The sequence below is a fragment of the Sebastes umbrosus genome, chromosome 19, assembly GCF_015220745.1.
Source record: "Sebastes umbrosus isolate fSebUmb1 chromosome 19, fSebUmb1.pri, whole genome shotgun sequence".
Taxonomy (NCBI): Eukaryota; Metazoa; Chordata; class Actinopteri; order Perciformes; family Sebastidae; genus Sebastes; species Sebastes umbrosus.
In genome coordinates this window covers 8,141,131-8,160,520 of record NC_051287.1, presented here as the reverse complement: position 1 = coordinate 8,160,520, position 19,390 = coordinate 8,141,131, and the positions used below count along the sequence as shown (strand labels likewise).

Here is a 19,390-nt window from a genome sequence, read left to right as displayed (position 1 = left end):
TGTTAGATAAATGTTTAAAAAGAAATAATAATAAAAATAATAATAATGATGATAATGATAAAGCAAAAGGTTAAAATGAAAATTCTTTAATGTTGTAGTCAATTCAACAACTGTTGTTGTTGTGTAACATACTTATATTGCTTTGTATGTAGAATCTACAGCTGTCAGTTAAATGTTTAAAAAGTAATAATAATAATAATAATAGTAATAATAATAAAGCAATGGGTTAAAATGTATTTTTTTTTAAATGTTGTAGTCAATTCAACAACTGTTGTCGTATAACATATTTATAATGTTTTGTATGTAAAATCTACAGCTGTCAGATAAATGTGTCAAAAGTAATAATAATAATAATAATAATAATAATATAATAAAGCAATGGGTTAAAATGTTTTTTTTAATGTTGTAGTCAATTCAACAACTGTTGTTGTATAACATACTTATATTGTTTTGTATGTAAAATCTACAGCTGTCAGATACATGTTTAAAATATATATATTTGCCTCTGAATGCAGTGAAGTAGAGATAGGCCTATAAAGTAATTAAAATATACAGTAAGTACTCAAGTAAAGTACAAGCACCAACAAAACTTGAACTCACGATTTTCAGTCAGCCGGCTGCTTTCAGTTATCAGTGTTTTTTTTTTTTTACAGTATAATCCAATAGTGAACATCATAGTCAAGGAAGCCAAACTGACAGTATTAATTTTATTTGCAAAGTGCTTTTCATCATAATTACACACAATGATCATAAATCAGGTTTATATCAAAACAAAATCAAGAAAATATTTCTTCAATCAACAGTGAAAGTGCAATTGTTCACATAAAATAAAGGAACACTATTAGTAAGGGTGCAATTTTAATTACTGTGCAACTGTAAACAAACAAAAATACTTATATATATATATATAGTGCAATGAGCTCAACATATTTTGTACCTGAGGCTAATTCTTTTGGAATGTATTAACATTAATTTATTAGAAAGACAGCAACTCTGAACCTCCATTGATTGGAGTATAGTGAGTTTCTGCAAACACTGGAATAAATCACGTCTGTGTCATGACTGACTGTAAATGCAAATCATATGGTGATTTTTTTCTTTCTTCATAATAAAAATATACATTACACAGTTCATAAGCAAATGTAGCAGAGAAAGAGCAACCTGATTGTTTTAACCCATTAAATCCAAAATGTGCCTTATTTTGGCTTCCCAAAGGAAAAAAGAGCAGCTGCAGTAAACATTGCAAAACTCCTCATGAGCCAAAACTATAATAATGTCTGTTGAAAGATGTATTTGCATGGCTTTATGGTTAGGTAATGGTTATATAATTCTGCCTTATAGTTCCTGACTCAAATAATAAATAGACCCTTTTTGTGTTGTACATATTGAGAGTATTTTCCTTCAGCCATTGTTAAAATAACAAGCCAACAATTTCTGCCGCCAATTAACTCTCCGCTCTCAAAATACGTCAGCATGTTTACTAACAGAAAAGGGGTCTATTACATAGTCAGCCTTCTAACTTCTTTCTACTCAAGCTTAGAGAACTCAGCAGCAGATCCGTTACCATAGGAAGCAAAAACGGCGAGTCCCTGATAGAGCGGCTGAGTGAATGTGGTCTGGACTCTGTGGAGGAGAGTCATGGTTTCAGAGACGCTGTAGAAACACAGAATACCTGCACTGTGATCCAGGTACACTCCTACTCTGGAGGAACGAGGACCTGAGGTTATAGTGCTAATACTTTTATGTCTGAACGCGTAACTGTTGTTGAAACACTCTAACGCCCAACACTTGTCATCATTTCCAAAACCGCTCTCATATCCCGTTCTGCTGATATCCTTGTACGTGACCGCTACTGAAACTTCATACCCGCTCCTCTCCACCTCCCAGTAATGACGTCCGCTCAGACTCTCTCTGCTCAGGACCTGAAACATGTCAGTAAATCTGTCTCGATGACTTGAATACAACTGTTTTTCACTCGTCACTGTTGCTTTTCTGTTCCCCTCAGATAACAACAGCCGTGCGTTTGCTGTGTTTGGATCCAGCGTGATTTGACATGAATACTGTAAGAGTTCAGTTCTGGTCTTGGGCTCTGGTTGTGGCAGTAAAACATCTACTTCAGGCTCTGAGATCTTGGTCCACACATCACTCAGAGCATCCTGTAGCTTATCTCTGGTCTCTGACACAGCCGCCGTCACATCCTCAAAGTATTGCAGAGGGCGGATACTGATGCTGGATGGGTCTGTAGATTCACTAAGACACGACAGAGAGGGGTAGTTCTGTAGAAACTGGGTGTGGTCCTCGGTGTGTGAGAGCTGCTCCAGCTCAGTGTCTTTCCTCCTTAGTTCGGAGATCTCCTGCTGCAGCTTCTCCTGAAGCTTTAGAGCCCGACTCACTTCAGTTTTCTGCCGGGATCTGACCTGCTGCTTCACATCGGAGCTTCTTTTCTTGCTAAGACGGACCAGCTGAGTGAACATCTTCTCACTGTTCCTCACTGCTTTATCAGCGGAGCGATTGATAGCATCCACCTCCTGCTGGAGCACCTTCACATCTTTCTCTCTGTCCTGGATTCTCTGCTGGATCTTTTGTCGGCTCGTTCCGAGCTCTCCCTGCCTCTCAGTCCTTTCTGTTGAGGCTAAGACTGTGTTGTGGCCTTTATGTTCATCCATGGAGCACAGAATACAGATACACTGCTGATCAGTACGGCAGAAAATCTTCATCACCTCATTGTGACGAGTGCAGATGTTCTCCTGAAGCTTCTTGGAGGGGTTGACCAGCTTGTGTTTTTCAAAGGCGGGGGATTCATAGTGAGGCTGGAGGTGCTGCTCACAGTAAGAGACCAGACACTGCAGACAGGACTTGAAAGCTTTTAGCTTCCTCCCAGTGCAGAAATCACAGGCCACATCTCCAGGTCCGGCATAGCAGTGATCAGCTGGAGCAGCTTGGAGTCCTGTCTTCTTCATTTCCTCCACCAAATCTGCCAACATGGTGTTTTTCACCAGCACAGGCCTCGGTCCAAAGGTCTGTCTGCACTGAGGACAGCTGTAGATTCCCTTCTGATCCTCTTCATCCCAGTGGCTTCTAATACAGCTCATACAGTAGCTGTGACCACAGGGAATAGTCACTGGCTCCTTCAGTAGATCCAGACAAATGGAACAGCAAAGTTTTTTCCGATCCATCAGGTTTTGTTGCTGCGCCATTTCACCTCGAAGGGACAGTGAATGTGAAATAGTTTCACTTTCTCATACAAGAAAAAAACGGAGAACTGATCCAAACCAAAGGTTAGTTTCCTTTCTTCCTGTTTGCTTGCTGATCTACAGTGAATGTGGCTTCACTTTACAACGTGCTGGTTACACTCATCTGTACACTGGCAGATCTGTGATAGAGGCAGGAAGCAGGAAATATCTGGACTGAATGGGACTGGCTGTGTCAGACAGCAGGAAGAGGGAGGGGTTATTACGCTTGGATTCATTCCAGCAAGAGGAGCCGTTTCTCTGAGGCAGCATTTCTGTTTACATGAAGTGAAGAGTATACTTTATGTTGGTCTATAGCAGAATGCAACTGAATGGGTTCTGAAAATCTGGTTACTCCATTCATACACATCGTCCATTAAAATGTGTCTTTGTTGTTTTTGCTTTAGTGAATGATTTACTTATTGGAGTGCAATGATCTGTTACACAGGATGCTGACGGACCAATCAGAGAGCACCACATCCCACTTTGTTTTGTGTTTTATGAAAGGCGTCTTCTTTGCAGCCTGTCAGCAAAAGGGAAAAGGCTATTTTCAACCATTAGTCTCCACTCCTGGACCCTCAGTTTGGTTGGGGTTCTTTGTCATGTTTGTGTTTCACCACCAGGTGTCCCCCTTGGCCTGCCAGTTATCGTCCTCGCCTGTTTCCCTCAAGGGGAATACCACCTAAATTAAGAACTACAATATGTTGTTTCCATGGACTATGGGGAGTTCAATCAATATTTGTGAACACGAGCTACTCTCTCAAAGCCAGAAACCAGAGGAATAAGTCTCAAACGTGTGATGTCATAGGGTATAAAGTGTGGAGCTGCTCCATAGACAATGAACGGGAGGCTGATTTTGTGGACCCACAGTTTGTTTTCTTTTTTAAACCTAAATGATTTATTTCATTCTATTGTAGTTGTGAAACAGAAAATGTTCCCATATACTCAAAACATCCCCCTGGGTGCTCTCAGTGTCATCTCGAACATCTCTCCCAATTCATTGTCTATGGAGTAGCTCCACACTTTATACCCGATGACATCACAAATTTGTGTTTTGGCACTCTAGTTTTTGGATTTGGGAGAGAGTTGTTTGCGTTTACTAATATTTTTGGACTGTCTTAGACCATAGAATAACATGTATGAATTTAGAAAATGGATGTAGTTCCCCTTTAATTTCATTGATTTGTCTTTGCAGCTCAGTTTTTATCTTTCTTTCATGTGTCTTGCCTTGTCTTGTATATTATTTAATGCAATTTATTCTAAAAAGACTATTGTATTCCAACGATGGAGAGAGATCAACCAACTTCATACAAAGATATCATTAGAGCTAAATTACTGGCATTCCATAATCTATCAGCTATATATTAAAGCAGGGCTGAGCTATAACAGTCAGATCATGTGAAGTAATTGCCATGAAAATATGTTGTGAGGTGAAGCTGGATGTTACATTCAGTGTCTGTGGTGACAGAAGTTGTAACCTTAGTGTTTACAAAATATATATATATATGTCATCTATATTTGTAGTTTTTCAAGTTCTTTTGATCAGTATTTTTTTTTTATTGAGGCCCTGATACGACAGTCTCTATATGTTTCCTGAATAATTAGACTGCAGAAACATGACACGCTGAATCCACTCTCATGTCTCCATGGCAACAGGTTGTGGTGGTAAAACTTTGATCCTGAACGCGACTTGACATCAGCACATGCATGATCAAATGTGAATTCAGTCAAGCATGCCGACATCACACACACAGTAGTGTAGTGGTCCTTGATGAGGCGTGTGTACTACTACTACAGTAGGTAGATGGGTTACTGGTTTAGGGAGGAGACTCTACTCTCCTATATATTCCAATGGCTTTTTGGCTGATAGGTGGGTACACGCATATACCCTCCACTATGCACCACTGCTTACACACAAACACACAATTACACACACTTACAGCACAGACCTACACGTATACACTTTATTTCAACGAATAGTGACGATAAGCTCGCTAGAAAGATGTGTGTACGAGTATTCAGGAGTTGTTGGAGCCTTTGCTTTGGCACCTCGCATGTTTGCAGAGGCGCTTGGTATCCATGACGACTAAGATGCTGCCAGTAAGATTTGATTGAAAGATTAACTGGAGCCCACTAAGTAGGTATGGTTCCAAATGAAAAGTATTAGACACTTGTGAAAGAAAACAGTCCATTAGATGGTAGTTTAGATGCTATAGAAACAGGCAGTAGTCAGTAGCAGTAACACACTCAATACACAATAAACAACACAACAAATGCTTTAAAAAAGGCTGGTGTTATTCTATTTGTTTTATTATCATCGTCAACCAAACCCACGAAAGGCAAAAATCAACAATGTGTAAGTCTCAGCCTCTCAGTATTCTCTGACTTCTCTACCCTGTCTGTGACTCTCCAAGCCCATTGGTTCCTACTAGGGCGGTCAATTGATTAAAATATGAATCGCACATTTCTTATCTGTTCAAAATGTTCCTTTAAAGGGAGATTTGTCAAGTGTTTAACAACATGGGAGTGGGCAAATATGCTTGCTTTATGCAAACTTATGTATATATTCATTATTGGAAATCAATTAACAACACAAAACAATGACAAATATTGTCCAGAAACCCTCACAGGTACTGCATTTAGCATAAAAAATGATCAAATCATAACATGGGTCAACATGTGTCAACGACTTGCCCAAAACTGTATGTGATTATCATAAAATGGGCGTGTCTGTAAAGGGGAGACTCGTGGGTACCCATAGAACCCATTTTCATTCACATATCTTGAGGTCAGAGGTCAAGGGACCCCTTTGAAAATGGCCATGCAAGTTTTTCCTCGTCAAAATTTTACGTTAGGTTAGAGTGTTATTTAGCCTCCTTCGCGTCAAGCTATATGACATGTTTGGTACCAATGGATTCCTCAGGTTTTCTAGTTTCATACGTTGTCAGTAAATTGCCATTTGCGTTAATGCATTAACTTTGACAGCCCTGATAAGATATCATGGTTATCGCCAACACCACTATATCAGGACAGCCCTAGTGTTAGTCAGTCAGCTTCCAATGGGTAGAATCATAATTATGGTGGTTTGTCTCTGTACAAAAAAATATTGTGAGATAATTCATTCATTCATTCATGCATAACATGCCTGGGTCGCTGATCAGTGTGCTTTACAAAATATAACCTGTCAAAATGGGTCCGAGGTTATTTCCGGTTACAGTGTTTGCTAATATCAAGCAGTGACAGGAAATGAAGCTGTTTCCTAGCAACCTATTTCCAGTGATGGGGTCTTTGTAGAGTTATCTTTGGATCATGTTTTTTAATTGATCTCTTCTTGTTGTTTATGTCCTACTTTGTTTCAGTTTGCAATTAAACCTCAATTTGGTGGATATTTTTTATATTTGATGACAATATGAGAAAAAACAAAACATGAAGGCCTTTGATATTTTCCTAATGCATGGATCCATACATCACACATCAACATATTTGATCAGCTAATTCACAGTATTGAATTAATTTAGCTGTTCATGACTCTGAGTTGAACCAGTTTTAATATCTATGTTTGATTTGCTTTGAAATATAATGCTGTGTGATTTATTGCAATCAGCATCACAGCTTCACTGTGGAGTGGAGCATCCTTTTATCTGCTGCAGCATCCTTAACATCATCTCTGTCTTTTCCAATTCATTTCTCCTATTTTCTGCTTTTCACGTTCTCAAAATATCAGCACGAGGATTGTTTGTGTTTCCACCTGTTGAACATTTAGGCCACAGTGAATGGGGAAGTAAAATGTAGGCGCTAGGACCCTGCGGGCTCACATCTTTTTAGGTTACACACATGATGCTGCCTTCACGTGCTGCAAGAATTATCAGCTTTAGTGGCTTCTAACTATGGTGAAGTGTGAATTTTCATTAATCAATCAATAAAAAAATAAATCAGTGAGTGCATCTTTAAGGAGGTCCATGATTTTTATGGGTTGTGAAAATTCTACAACTCTTGATCTGAACACTTATGGATAAATCTAACAATGCAGGTGATGCTGAAAGCAAGACTGCTTGACCAAATTATGTTAATTTCAATTTATGATATATTTTTAGTGTTTTATTTTTTAAATAAAACCTGTTTGCAAAAAAAAAAAAAAAATCCACTGAGTACCTAGTTCACTGAGCGGTTTGGCATAAAACTAAATGATACTAATTATCTTTTAAATTGACAAACATCATATGTGTGATTCATGTCATAATTCAAACAGGATAAAAAAATGATTTGTCTTTCGCCGTTATTTATATATTTTCATAACGATTGTACCAAATGTATTATTTATGTTGGGACATTTTGTGCTCAGGATAAAATTGTTTGTGACAAAAAACTCGACTTTTATTCAGCATTAAAGCTGCAGTGCGTAGAATTGGAGCAAATATGATTAAAAAAAGTTATTTTTTATAAAACGGTCACTATATCCTGACAGTAGTACATGAGACAGGTAATCTGAAAAAAATCATGTGCCTCTGTGTCCTCCGGTGCTCCTAATGGCATCTGCAAGATTTCATAGACCGAAGGAAAACAACCAGTCAGAGCTGATCTTTTGTGACCCGGCAGCCATGTTGAGATCTGCTGAGAAAATACCAAGCACCGCCCACCAGCCGGGGCACAGCCAATAGGAACGCTCAACAGGAACGCTCTCTCTCTGAAATGACCTGTGATTGGTCAAAGTCTTCCATTACGGGCTAGATTTTTTTTAAAGCCTGAAAACAGCCATGAAAAAAAACCAAACAAAAAAATTCTAAACTGGCAAAAACCATTAGATTGTTTTAGACATTTCAAATTTATTCCAATTGTTTATCAGACCCCGATTGTTTTGTTTTTTTATTATAATTTTAGGTTTGTTTTATTTTTATTCATCTTTTCCTTTCCTTACATTTTATTTGGTGTATCATTTATTTTATTTTTATATTGTAAAAAATATACTTACAGAATTGTAATGAAAAATCTGAACATGTTTATGAATTTTCTGTATTAAACTTTTGAAATAAACTATTAAAATACAAATATATATATATATATATATATATAAATACATTTTTCGACATGCTATACTATGACTTTCTTTTATGACATGTTTTGACATACTATATCATGACTTTTTTCATGACTTTTTTAGAAATACTATACTTTTACTTTTTTTCAAGATATTTTTCGACATATTATTCAATGAATTTTTTCATGAAATTTTTCGACATACCATACTTTGAATTTTTTTCCAGGAAATTTTTCGACATACTATGAAATGACTTTTTTCACAAAATGTCTCAACATATTATATTGTCTTTTTTTCCAGGAAATTTTTCGACATACTATACTATGACTTTTTTCATGTAATTTATCGACATACTATACTATGACTTTTTTCATGTAATTTATCGACATGCTATGTAATTACTTTTTTTCATGAAATTTTTGGACATACTAAAAATTTTTGTTTTTCACAAAAAGTTTAGAAATTTCAAATTTATTCCCGATTGTTTTGTATTTTTAATTATAATTTTATGTTTGTTTTATTTTTATTTTATTAAAATACAAATATATATATATAATAATAATAATAATAGCCATGAGGAGGTGCAGAAGTCTGGTTTTCTCTCAGACCACTTGAATTACAATATGCTGAAAGGTTATTATGGAATTTTTTGCACAATGATGCCAAAAATATTCTGCCTACTGCAGGTTTAAATCATGAGAAGCACATGGAAGCCCCTGTTTGCTGAGAAATCCCAGTTTCTGAGGAGTCCCTGAATGCAGCAGGAGCGTCAACCCTCCACCCCTCGAGGAAGCAAAGCGACATCCATCAGACTCGTTGCACTCTCTCAGAGGTAATACTCTCCAGCACTCCTCAAGGCTGCACCACCACCAAACCACCAAACCCTCCTCCACACCGGGCCGTCATCACACCGACCGAGCTCCCTCAGGTGGCCACGTTCTGGTGCTCTCTGCGCGGATTCCCCCTCTTCTCCATCAGGACTGTGTGGAGAGATGCGACGTCTCGGAGGAGGAGGAGGAGACGAAGTGGCCAGCCAGCAGCAGCAGCAGCAGCAGCAGCAGACACCTGCGAGGACCATCTGAGTTTGTTTCTATAACGTCAAAAGAAAAAGGTAAGTGCCAAAAAGAGAAGATGCAGAAATGTCTCTGGAGCATCCTGCACCATCGCGCATGCTGCAGATGCGTGTTTTGTTGTTGTTTATTGGTGCGTTTCCGTGTTTAGGTTACTTGTCGTTACACCAGCATCGGTAGTATGAGTCATAGCCCCGGTGCAGAGCTGCTGCTGCTGGAGGATCTGATGCTGCTGCTGCTGCTGGAGGAGCAAAGTGTCTGCAGCCTCCACAACCATCAGTCCTCTATCAGCTTTCTGCACATGCAAAAGCTGCTGCACCTCTGTGTGCTGTTTAGGCAAATGACTGCATAGGCTACTGTGTGTGTGTGTGTGCATGCACGTGTGTGTATGTGACACGGTGCTTCACCTGGCAAAGACTTTGGGTTGGAGTGAGAGAATGGAAATGCATAATAAGAAATGAGGTGTTGAGTAGACTTGAATTTCAAAAGTATATGTTGACACTGGTTACTTTTAGTTGGTTTGGAGCCTTTAGTTCCAATGAAGTGAAATCTTAATGTTACAGCATATAAGATAAGATAAGATATTCCTTTATTAGTCCCACAGTGGGGACATTTGCAGTGTACAGCAGCAAAGGGGATAATGCAAAAAACAAGATGCATCAGCTTACACAGTAAAAAAAGAGCTAAACAAAGTGTAACAAAATATGAACCATTTAAATAGAAGGAAGTATACAAATAGGAGCAGTGTATACAGTATTGACAATAAACACACTATTAACAAAGTTGCACAAGTGTAAAATGATATTGCACAATGAGAATGAAATGAAATTCCACCTGAAAATATCAGGTTATTTTCAGTGTCTCTGATTATCTAGAATGATAGGAGGTTCAGATGAATGGGAAGTTGGTCTGAAGTGTCTATGAAATGGCCATAATGTCTCTTGGGGTCCTATTGCAATTTGATTTTGTTTGTTTTTTTAAAGGGGATTGCACATGTAGTGGAGGGTCCAGATGAAAATCTATTTAGTTTGAAATGTCTTTTAAAAAAAATGAAGGATATTGACAAAAATGCCTGGAAAGAATTTGAAGCATGGAAAGCAATTAGTATGCACTTTTGAGACGGTCCCTAACTTCAACTCCTTAGTTTCTCTCTTTTGTCAAGGTGTCAGGCTTCAATATCTGATCATGAGGTGAAAAATAACACCTGTAGAACATCAGTCAGGCTTTATTTATACCGCACTGCACAACTAAACAGATGGAAACTGATGAAAAGTTATAGAGGATGAACATCGCTGAATGAATACACCTCAGAGCATTTAACCTGTAGCCTTTGGAGGACTGAACCTGCCAAATTCATAAATAAATAAATGACTCGATAATTAAATAAATGTCATTAAATGCAGCAAAAATAATAAAAAAAATAAATGTAGCCATTAATTGATAAAATTTGACATAAATTGATATTTCTGTTTTAATTTGCTTCTTTATTTATTTATTTATCTTTGTATTAGTTCCCTTATTTATTTACTCTTCTGTTTAATTTCCCCTTTTATTTATTCATATATTCATTTTGATTATTTTTAAAATCTATTTATTTTTGCATTTATTGTTATTAATGCTAAAATGATTTATTTTTTCATTTTTTTTAAAAATATTTATTTTTAAATGTGTGTATTTATTTATGTAGTTATTTCTTTATTTCTGCACGCTTTTCCCTTTGCATTTCACCCATTATTTATTTCCCCAAACTTATTTATTTCTGTATTCTTTTCTTTCTTTTCTTATCACATTTTTTAAAATGTCTTTATGCATTCCTACCTCATTATACAAATGAGGGGAATCCTCCATAGTAGCTTATTGGTTTACATTGCATTATGAAAAGTGCTGCTGCTTTGACTATACTAGCAGTGATGTGAGGGACCAATATTGTTTCTTGTACCTGTTCAGAGCCACTTATCCATACATGTCTGAATTACGTATGTGTATTTGGTTAAACCCCTAGAGTGTACACATGTACTCAGTCTGTAGGCTGAACGTTATATCTATATGAGATCTTTTTTTTGCTAGCTCTAAATTCCCTGTAACCTGTTCATCCAGGTGTTTCCCTGAATGAGAGATAATATTTCAGATACACACCGATGAGAAGCTCCCCTGCTACTGTGACAGTAATGAGTGTCTCTCTCTTCGTCCCATAGGCAGACTCACGGTATTTGTTGACTCATAAATCAGTTTGTAAACAAAGATGGAAGGAGCAGAGGTAATTAGTGGAAGCAGTCTTTATTGGTTTGGTAATGCACTCGCCGTCCCTCGAGCTGCTGGCAGCTTTATTGTTTCACGTCTCCGGTATCAATCCACGTTGATTCTTCGCTGATGGACTCATAATGGAAATTACAAATTACATTTGGCTCGTGGGGTTGTTATCTGTGCTGGTATTATTATACACCGAAGGCCTCGGCTTCTTCAAAATCGCTATTCATTTGTTGAGATTTCATAAAAAGATTAGTTAAGTGTTTTTCAGTAACTCTCGTGTTCCACATCACCCTAAAGCAGCTTTGCCTGATGCTGCGTTCACGTCCTGTCAGATTTATCATAATATGAACTACTGACTGTTCAGATCAGCCCTTTAGTGCACCGGTTCCCAATATTTTTGTCTTGTTTGAAGCAGAGCAATGTGTACTCTAGTGGTGGGGAAAAAAAATTCACCTAGGTATTTTTTTTTTACGATTTTGAAATTGATTTTTTAAATGCCAGAATCAATATATTTGCTTCATTTGAGTTTATACAGAGGTAGAAGGTAGTTACCGCTTTTATTGTTGTATTCAGAGTAACGTGACATCATATCCGTTCCGTATCCGTCAACCAAAACAAACCGCAGCGATCCGAAACGACTAAGCAGAAACAGCGGAGGGTCTGTGTGGATACGACCTGCACCCTCACATTTTAAATCCAGCGTGGTAAACACTACACATCCAGTAAAGTATGGAAACACTTTTGGGTTTCACACATTGCCAGGAAAAGCAGAGCTAGACATCACGGATAAAGCTGCATGCTAACTCTGTCATGGACAGGAAATGTTATCGTATTGCAGTACCGCGTGATCAAGCCAGCCGTCACTCTCATCTCCGTGGTCAAATGGGCCGACGCTACAACTATAGAGCACCCATATACTGACATTTATGTTAAATGCATTCAAACGGCCCCGATGGAGCTGAACATGGATGTATAAAGAGAACGGAGCTGGTGGGAGAGCTAGAGACGGACTTGGCGAAGTTAGTATACATGTGTGACTACATCCAGTTTAAGTTTAAGGTACTTCCGTATTGGCTTCACTTTTCAGACCCAGAGGTAGCCCAAAAAGCCTACTTCTCACATGATTTATTACCTCAGTAAACATTGTAAACATGAGTTTATGGTCTCAACCGCTAGTTTCAAGTCTTCTTCAATACAGCATGATGTTCATTTAGTGAATTATGGTCCCATTTAGAGTCAAATAGACCATAAAGCATGGTGTGTTTTAGGTCATGGCTACCTTGTGATTGACAAGCTGCTACCACGTTGACCTGTCAATCAGGATAGAGCTGTAGAAATGCGTATCCCTCCTCAGCTCCACTCTCTCGTCCAAATAACTTCTGGCTCCAAAAAAACAAGATGTTGACGGCCTGAATGCCAAACTCGAGGCTTCGAAACAGTAGTCCACAAACCAATGGGTGACGTTGTGGTGGCTATGTCCACTTCTTATATACAGTCTTTGGGTAAAACAAGAAGACACGGGGAAAAAGCATAGTTTTGAATAAAATCAACAGAATTTTGTGCAACAGAAAATGTTTTTTTTCTGTTTTGGAAACACCCCTCCTTGCTCTGTCTGCCACCTCATCTTCCTGCAGAGGACCCCTGAATGATAGCAATCTGACTGAGATAGCAATAATCTGGAGTCACAGTCAAACTATTTGCACACGTTCGAGCCTGTAGACCTTTCCTGCCATTGTCGTTTAGTTTTTCATGAAGTGTATCATCAGTTTCCATGGTAATCCATGAAAATCCAGTTGTATTTTTTACGGTTTATCTGGAGAGAATTACAGGCTGGGTGTGTTGCTGTGATGATTCTCGGTGACCTTTTAACTCTGGGACGGCTCTCCCTAACCAGTATGCCCTTTTCTTCTCGCTCTCTGTCTTTCTCTGTCTCTGTCACCGCCTCTCTCTCCTCCTGCCACCCACCTGCAGTGTATTGACCAGAAACAGCAGGATCCAACCTTCCTAAGATGATTAATGCATAGATAAGATTTGCCACCTGATAGCGAGGGCCTGACTGCAGTAACACTCCTCTCCAAGTCAAGTGGTGTGTGTGTGTGTGCTTTTTGAATTGAGTTTTAGTGATAGAAACGTTTCTTGGCAGCAATAATCTGGTTGAGTTAAAGCTCAGTGGCCCGTTGAAGCCAGGAGAACCAGGTTGGAGCACTTTTCAGCACTAAATCATGTCTGGCATTTTCAACTCACACTTTATTTATAGCATCTTTCAGCTCATTGTTTTGATTTCACATGCATCATTTTTGTTTTGGTTAATTCTCATCGCTCTCATCAGCGTTTTCAGTCCTATAAACCCATCGTACAGTACTTGCTCAGCATCAAGCAACAGACAGACACATTTAGAGACTAGCTGGTGAACATATCGGAGCCTTTAAGAGCCTAAAGGTCTGATATTTGACTCAGGAGTTGGTGGAGACCAAAACAGAGCTAACAGTGAGAAAATTTGCTTAATTTTCTGTCCAGAAAATATAGATTTTTGTGACGTTACACCTCAAAACCTGTTGGGTGGTCGTAGGGGATGGATGTGTCAAGAATCTGACTTTGACACAGGAGACAGATGTTCACATCCAGTCTTCTACCAACGTTGGTTTGATCATGAATTTTCTCTACCCTTAACAAAGTAGTCATCATCAGTGTAACTCACTCATATCTGTAGTGACTGACACAACTCAAAATGCTTTTTTACAATCATTTTACAAGATTTTGATGGTTAAAGCTCAATGCACTGTGCAGTGATACATGATAGATACACTAATTGAAACCAAAACAAATTGATAATGAAAATGCGTTGCAGTCCGTGTATTATTTTATCTCCCTGTAGTGGTTGTATGTAAGTGTGAGGGTGGAGATGGTGTGACACATTCAGGTTAACGATTTGATCTCAAGTGTCTCGCTCAGTTCAGCCAGTCAGTTCGGATAATTCACAGCCGGATAAGCAGGAGAGGCGGTGAGAGAGAGAGGATTTAAAAGATTTAGGATGACAACCGTAGAGACACAGAATAACACACAGAATGTTCAACAAATGGTGTTCAACTGTGGAGCAGCGTTTATGCAAAATGTCTAAATGCTGCAAGCTTTTGGGAGTTGCCGCTGCTATAATTCAAACTCATTGTAGCAGAACCAGAACAACAGTCATCATGACTCTAACCTGCTCCATGTTTACATAGAAGTTTCATGTCAATGTTGTGATTAGATGCAAAGGTGTGTCCGTGGCTTGAGGGTAACATTCTCACCTCATCCTTTACGAGTCTGCTTCATAAATGTGCAGAGCCGAGAGGAAAAAGGAGAGAGAAGGGAGGGAAAGAAGAGAAAGACCTGGAGTTTCTGGTGAGTTCTGAGATCAGCTGAACAATCCTACATGCACGGTCTGCCGCTAGCTGGCTTACAGCTAATGCACATGTTGGTACGATGGCTTTTTGGGGCAGATAAAGGGTCCAGCTGTCAAATTGGTGAAAATGACAGGAGAACATTTGCTTCATTTTCTGTCTGGAAAACATTGATTTTTGTGGTCGTAGGGGATGTACGAGTCAAGAATCTGACTTCGTCATAGGACACAGACGTTCACATCCTGTTGGTGGGCATGTCTGTAAAGGGGAGACTCGTGGGTACCCATAGAACTCATTGTCATTCACATATCTTGAGGTCAGAGGTCAAGGGACCCCTTTGAAAATGGCCACGCCAGTTTTTCCTCGCTAAAATTTATCCCAACTTTGGAGTGTTATTTAGCCTCCTTCCCGACAAGCTAGTATGACCCGGTTGGTACCAATGGATTCCTTAGGTTTTTTAGTTTCATATGATATCTGTAGCTTCACTCTAGCCCTAAAACTGAACCTACTAGAGCCTCTGAAAGACAGTGACAGACTGCGACTATTTGGTAAAAAACCCATTCCTAAAGGTTTGCCATGCCACAGAGAGGACACTGAGACTGTGACTGAGAAATGGACCCATTGAAGGAGTGAGAACAGAAATGTGGGTATGACTGCGGGATCAATAATGCAGGCTGTTCTTCTGGACAGTAAATCTGCTCGGCAGTACATTCTCTCCCCTCCGCTGCCACTTTTATCCTCACTCATAAATAGCAGGATTACAACTTGTTATGATGGGGAAGTCCTCGCTGTGTAGTGCTGTTTTAATGATGGAGGCTACTGTTGATTTATACACTGTTCTCTGAGGCATCTGGATGATAGATAGATGCTGTTTCTCCGTTCTTAGGCCTTAACATACGGGGGGGCGTGGCGAATAAACGACATGAAAATGGGAAATACTCGCCTGCGAATATTATATGTGTAGGGCTTTTATTGTGAAAGGTAAGAACGGAAGGAGTGGATTCTGATCTGCGGTGTCTTTGTCAAGGTTGAAAGGAGTAATAAAGTTTGCTGTCTTGGTTCAGACTTCGGAGTCTCCGTGTTGTTTCATATATATAGGCGCAACTCATCTTATTTCGCACAACATGATCGGTTGATGCCTTTATTTGCGGCGCAAAAGCTCCAAAAAATCTACCATGTTCTGAAAAAAAAAGTTTTTTCGCCGTGTAATATTCGATAATATATTGATAATTGTGTGAATTAATCGCACAGAAAAATTGGCCCCTGATGTATAAAGGCCTTAAGGCCGTTAGCGCGTCAATTTCGTTTTTTATGAACACTTTAACACTCGACTCAGATATACGTGCTGAAAAACAAGGTAGATAATTCTGAGCTTTCGCACCGTGAATGAAGGCATCAACCAATCACGTTGCGCGGAACGGGTTGAGTTGCGTCTATATCTATGAAACAACAACACAGAGGCTCCGTAGTCCGAACCACGACGGCAAACTTTAGGGGTTTGATACTCTTTAAAAACGATCAATAGAAAAAAGAACTGTCCAATTAATCAATAATTAAAATAATCATTAATTGCAGCCTTAATAAAAAGATAAATCGCTCAAGGCTTAAGCGTGATCTTGCGATGTAAAAGGTGAGTGAATGCAGTCCAATCACACTGGAGTGCAACACCTGTGTTTGTATGTAGCGGGTTGTATGATATTGATTAATAATCCTTGTAAATAAGAAACGTTATTAAATTCTTGATGGAGAGAATGAAAGCATCTGATCAACCAGGCGACCAGAGAGCTGAGATCACTTTTAGATGAACTGACCATGAATTAATAAACTGGAAAGTAATGAGATCTATATGTCACTGCCAAGAACGCACCATGGGACTAAACACAATCTGTACTTGTTTGTCTCTTTCTCTCATCTGTCATTCATTCTCTCTCTGTCTCTTTGCTTCTTTCAGTCCCTCGCGTGGTAGATTTCTTTTATTTGCTACTAGAAAGTCACAGGATAACGTGAGGGGTTTTCTCTTTTTGTATTTGCAAGACGAAAATGTTTCAGTCTCTCTTCTTTCTTTCTGTTTTGACAGATAGTGATTTAAAAAAAAAAAAAAAAAAAGCTCTTTGCATCAAACATGCCTTGATGCAGAGATGTGGGCACCTGGAGGCAGAACCTCGGTACAGGTTCAACCCTCTGGTTGTGGGGGAAACCTTGACATTTAGATTCATATATATTTTATATTTCCTCACCTCTCTCCTCTCTGACAGACAGGAGTCGGGCGAGAGCAGAGTGATCCTCTATTACACTGCTGCCTTGACATTTCGTGATTTGGTACCATCCTTGTTTTTTTCTGTTCCTTGCCACGCTGTGGGTGGAAAAGGTTTCTGTTTTGGCACTTCAGAAGGACATTTCTGCAAAAATTGGATTCCTTTTTTCGTCACCACGGAGCTAAATGAGCCTGGTGGAAGAAAAATGGGCACAAAATGTAAAATGTCCCCTGGAGTTTTAACTGAACTTCCTCCTTTTTCAACTCAAACTTGCGTAGAAGAAATTAGATGCAAGTGCATTGGACAGTAATATGTCTTTATTTTTCTGTAGCTTGATTTTGGTCCCATTGGATTCTTTTAGGTTTTCTAGTTTCATATGATGTCAGTATATGATGTCGCGTTAACTTTGACAGCCCTAATTGATTGATGTTGGTAATTATCACAATCTATATTTAATGATAATGATAATAAAAATAGAAATAATGCCCAATTTATAGTTTTAAGAGTATTTTCCTTAGGACAGAACCCTAAAGAAACCAGGTTAATTATGTTTTATAATATAATTATTTATTATCAGACGGAAGGCCCAGACTATGATGGTTGGTTGGTTGAAACGGGCACATGTGCACCTCGGGGAAACCCCGCCCGGAAGCACCAGGGGCAGAGCGACAGGGAAGCAAGGGCGAGACCCGAGGTGGCACTGATACAGACTTCCGGCGCACACCCTGAGGACAACCCGGTAAAGGAAACCCCTCAGCTCCGAAGATTTTTTGCAGTGACCCGCAAGGCACCGGTAGTGCCAGGCTTTGTGCCTTGGCACACGCCACCAGATTTGGATATTTAGTACCCTATAGAGCAGGCACTAAAACCCCAGAGTTGTAAATTCAGTTTTCTTAAGCAAGGTATTAACAGTGCCAGTTTTGGAGGTTCTCTTCTGTAGAGAAAGGCACTGACATTGTCATAGTTGGAAGTATAGTAGCTTCCCAAATCAAGGTGTAGGTGTTAACACTGCCTGCGTGAACCACCAACCCTCCTCTTACAAGCACCAACGCTAAAAAGATTAGCTGGTTGATAAACAGTGACAATTTCAACAAATTCAGAATAATTTATGTGTCAAATAAAAATACCAAACACTAAATTTGAGGATCGGCTTTTCCTTAGGTCTTGCTTGCATTAGTTGATCAGGCAAAACAAGCTTTTTAAAATATGATTTTATGCTTTGGGAACCTTTGGCAGGCATGTTATTAGTCCTCTGATAGATAACTGTGTACAGCATGGGCTGAAACCGAGCATGTTTTATTAATACGTGGATGTTTTTAGGGAGTGTTTATTTGTCTGGTAATCAGACTGTGTCTGTGCTGTAAAAGGAAGCAGCAGATTAGAAACTAATTGCATCTTATTAATAATAAATGTAACCAGCAGCAGTGGATGTACTGTATTCACAGAAATGCCACACTGGGGAGTGTGCGTGTGCGTGTGTGCGTGTGCGTTTGTGCGTGTGTGTGTGTGTGTGTGTGTGTGTGAGGGTTTTCTTTTCCTCTCAAATGTTGGATCTTCTCCGTTTGGGTGTGATCCAAGGTGTCTGTATGAAATTGTGTTTTTGAGGCAGATATGAATATGAATATTTCTGGTTAGTAAATATGAGATAAGGATATATTGGCCAGTATTCATTTTGTTTTATTATAATCAAACGTGGAACATAATTCATTGCTTTCAGACGTTGTTATTAATAGGGATGCACCGGTTGCAAAATTCTGTTTTCGTTTATTTTCTTTTTTGGCGTGGTTTATTCCCCTTTTGTGCCAGAGAAACAAAGACCTCTACATTATAAAAAAAATAACTGAGCTGTTTCATTACACTGTCTTCAAATTCAATCTTACAAATTTATGAAACAACCTTTAATATAACCTACTTTCACATGAAAAATATTCTTCTTTTTTTTAAATAACTGCTTCAAAAGCTTTTTCAGCTGCTATACAATGACCTACTCAATGAGAAGGATGTTTCAGTATTTACACAGCCCAACAAAAATAACAGTTTAGTGAAACATACATTAAATATAAATGTAAAAATGATTGGAAACATAAGTATTACAGTAAGTACAGCAGCTGGTTACTGTTGTCCGAGAGCGACCGTAAATACCCAACACAACATTTAACCGGTGCAAAAT

General features: G+C 38.8%; 2 protein-coding genes across 2 annotated transcripts in view; one reads left to right on the top strand and one right to left on the bottom strand.

Annotated features, from left to right (window-relative positions):
* Positions 1-699: 699 nt before the first annotated feature.
* Positions 700-3,406, bottom strand: LOC119478332 (E3 ubiquitin/ISG15 ligase TRIM25-like). Its single transcript, XM_037752997.1, has one exon. The coding sequence runs from the start codon at positions 3,195-3,197 to the stop codon at positions 1,527-1,529; it is 1,671 nt and encodes a 556-aa protein (XP_037608925.1). The 5' UTR covers positions 3,198-3,406; the 3' UTR covers positions 700-1,526.
* Positions 3,407-9,003: 5,597 nt separating this feature from the next.
* The window catches only part of LOC119478014 (ras-related protein Rab-27B-like), a 50,174-nt gene continuing 39,787 nt past the window's right edge, over positions 9,004-19,390 (top strand). Inside the window, exon 1 of the mRNA XM_037752389.1 lies at positions 9,004-9,376. The gene's annotated coding sequence lies outside the window, so the exon portion shown is untranslated. The remainder of the gene's footprint in view (positions 9,377-19,390) is intronic.

Coding starts and splice junctions, on each gene's coding strand:
- LOC119478332 (XM_037752997.1), bottom strand. CDS start 3,197: ATGGCGCAGCAACAAAACCTGATGGATCGGAAAAAACTTTGCTGTTCC.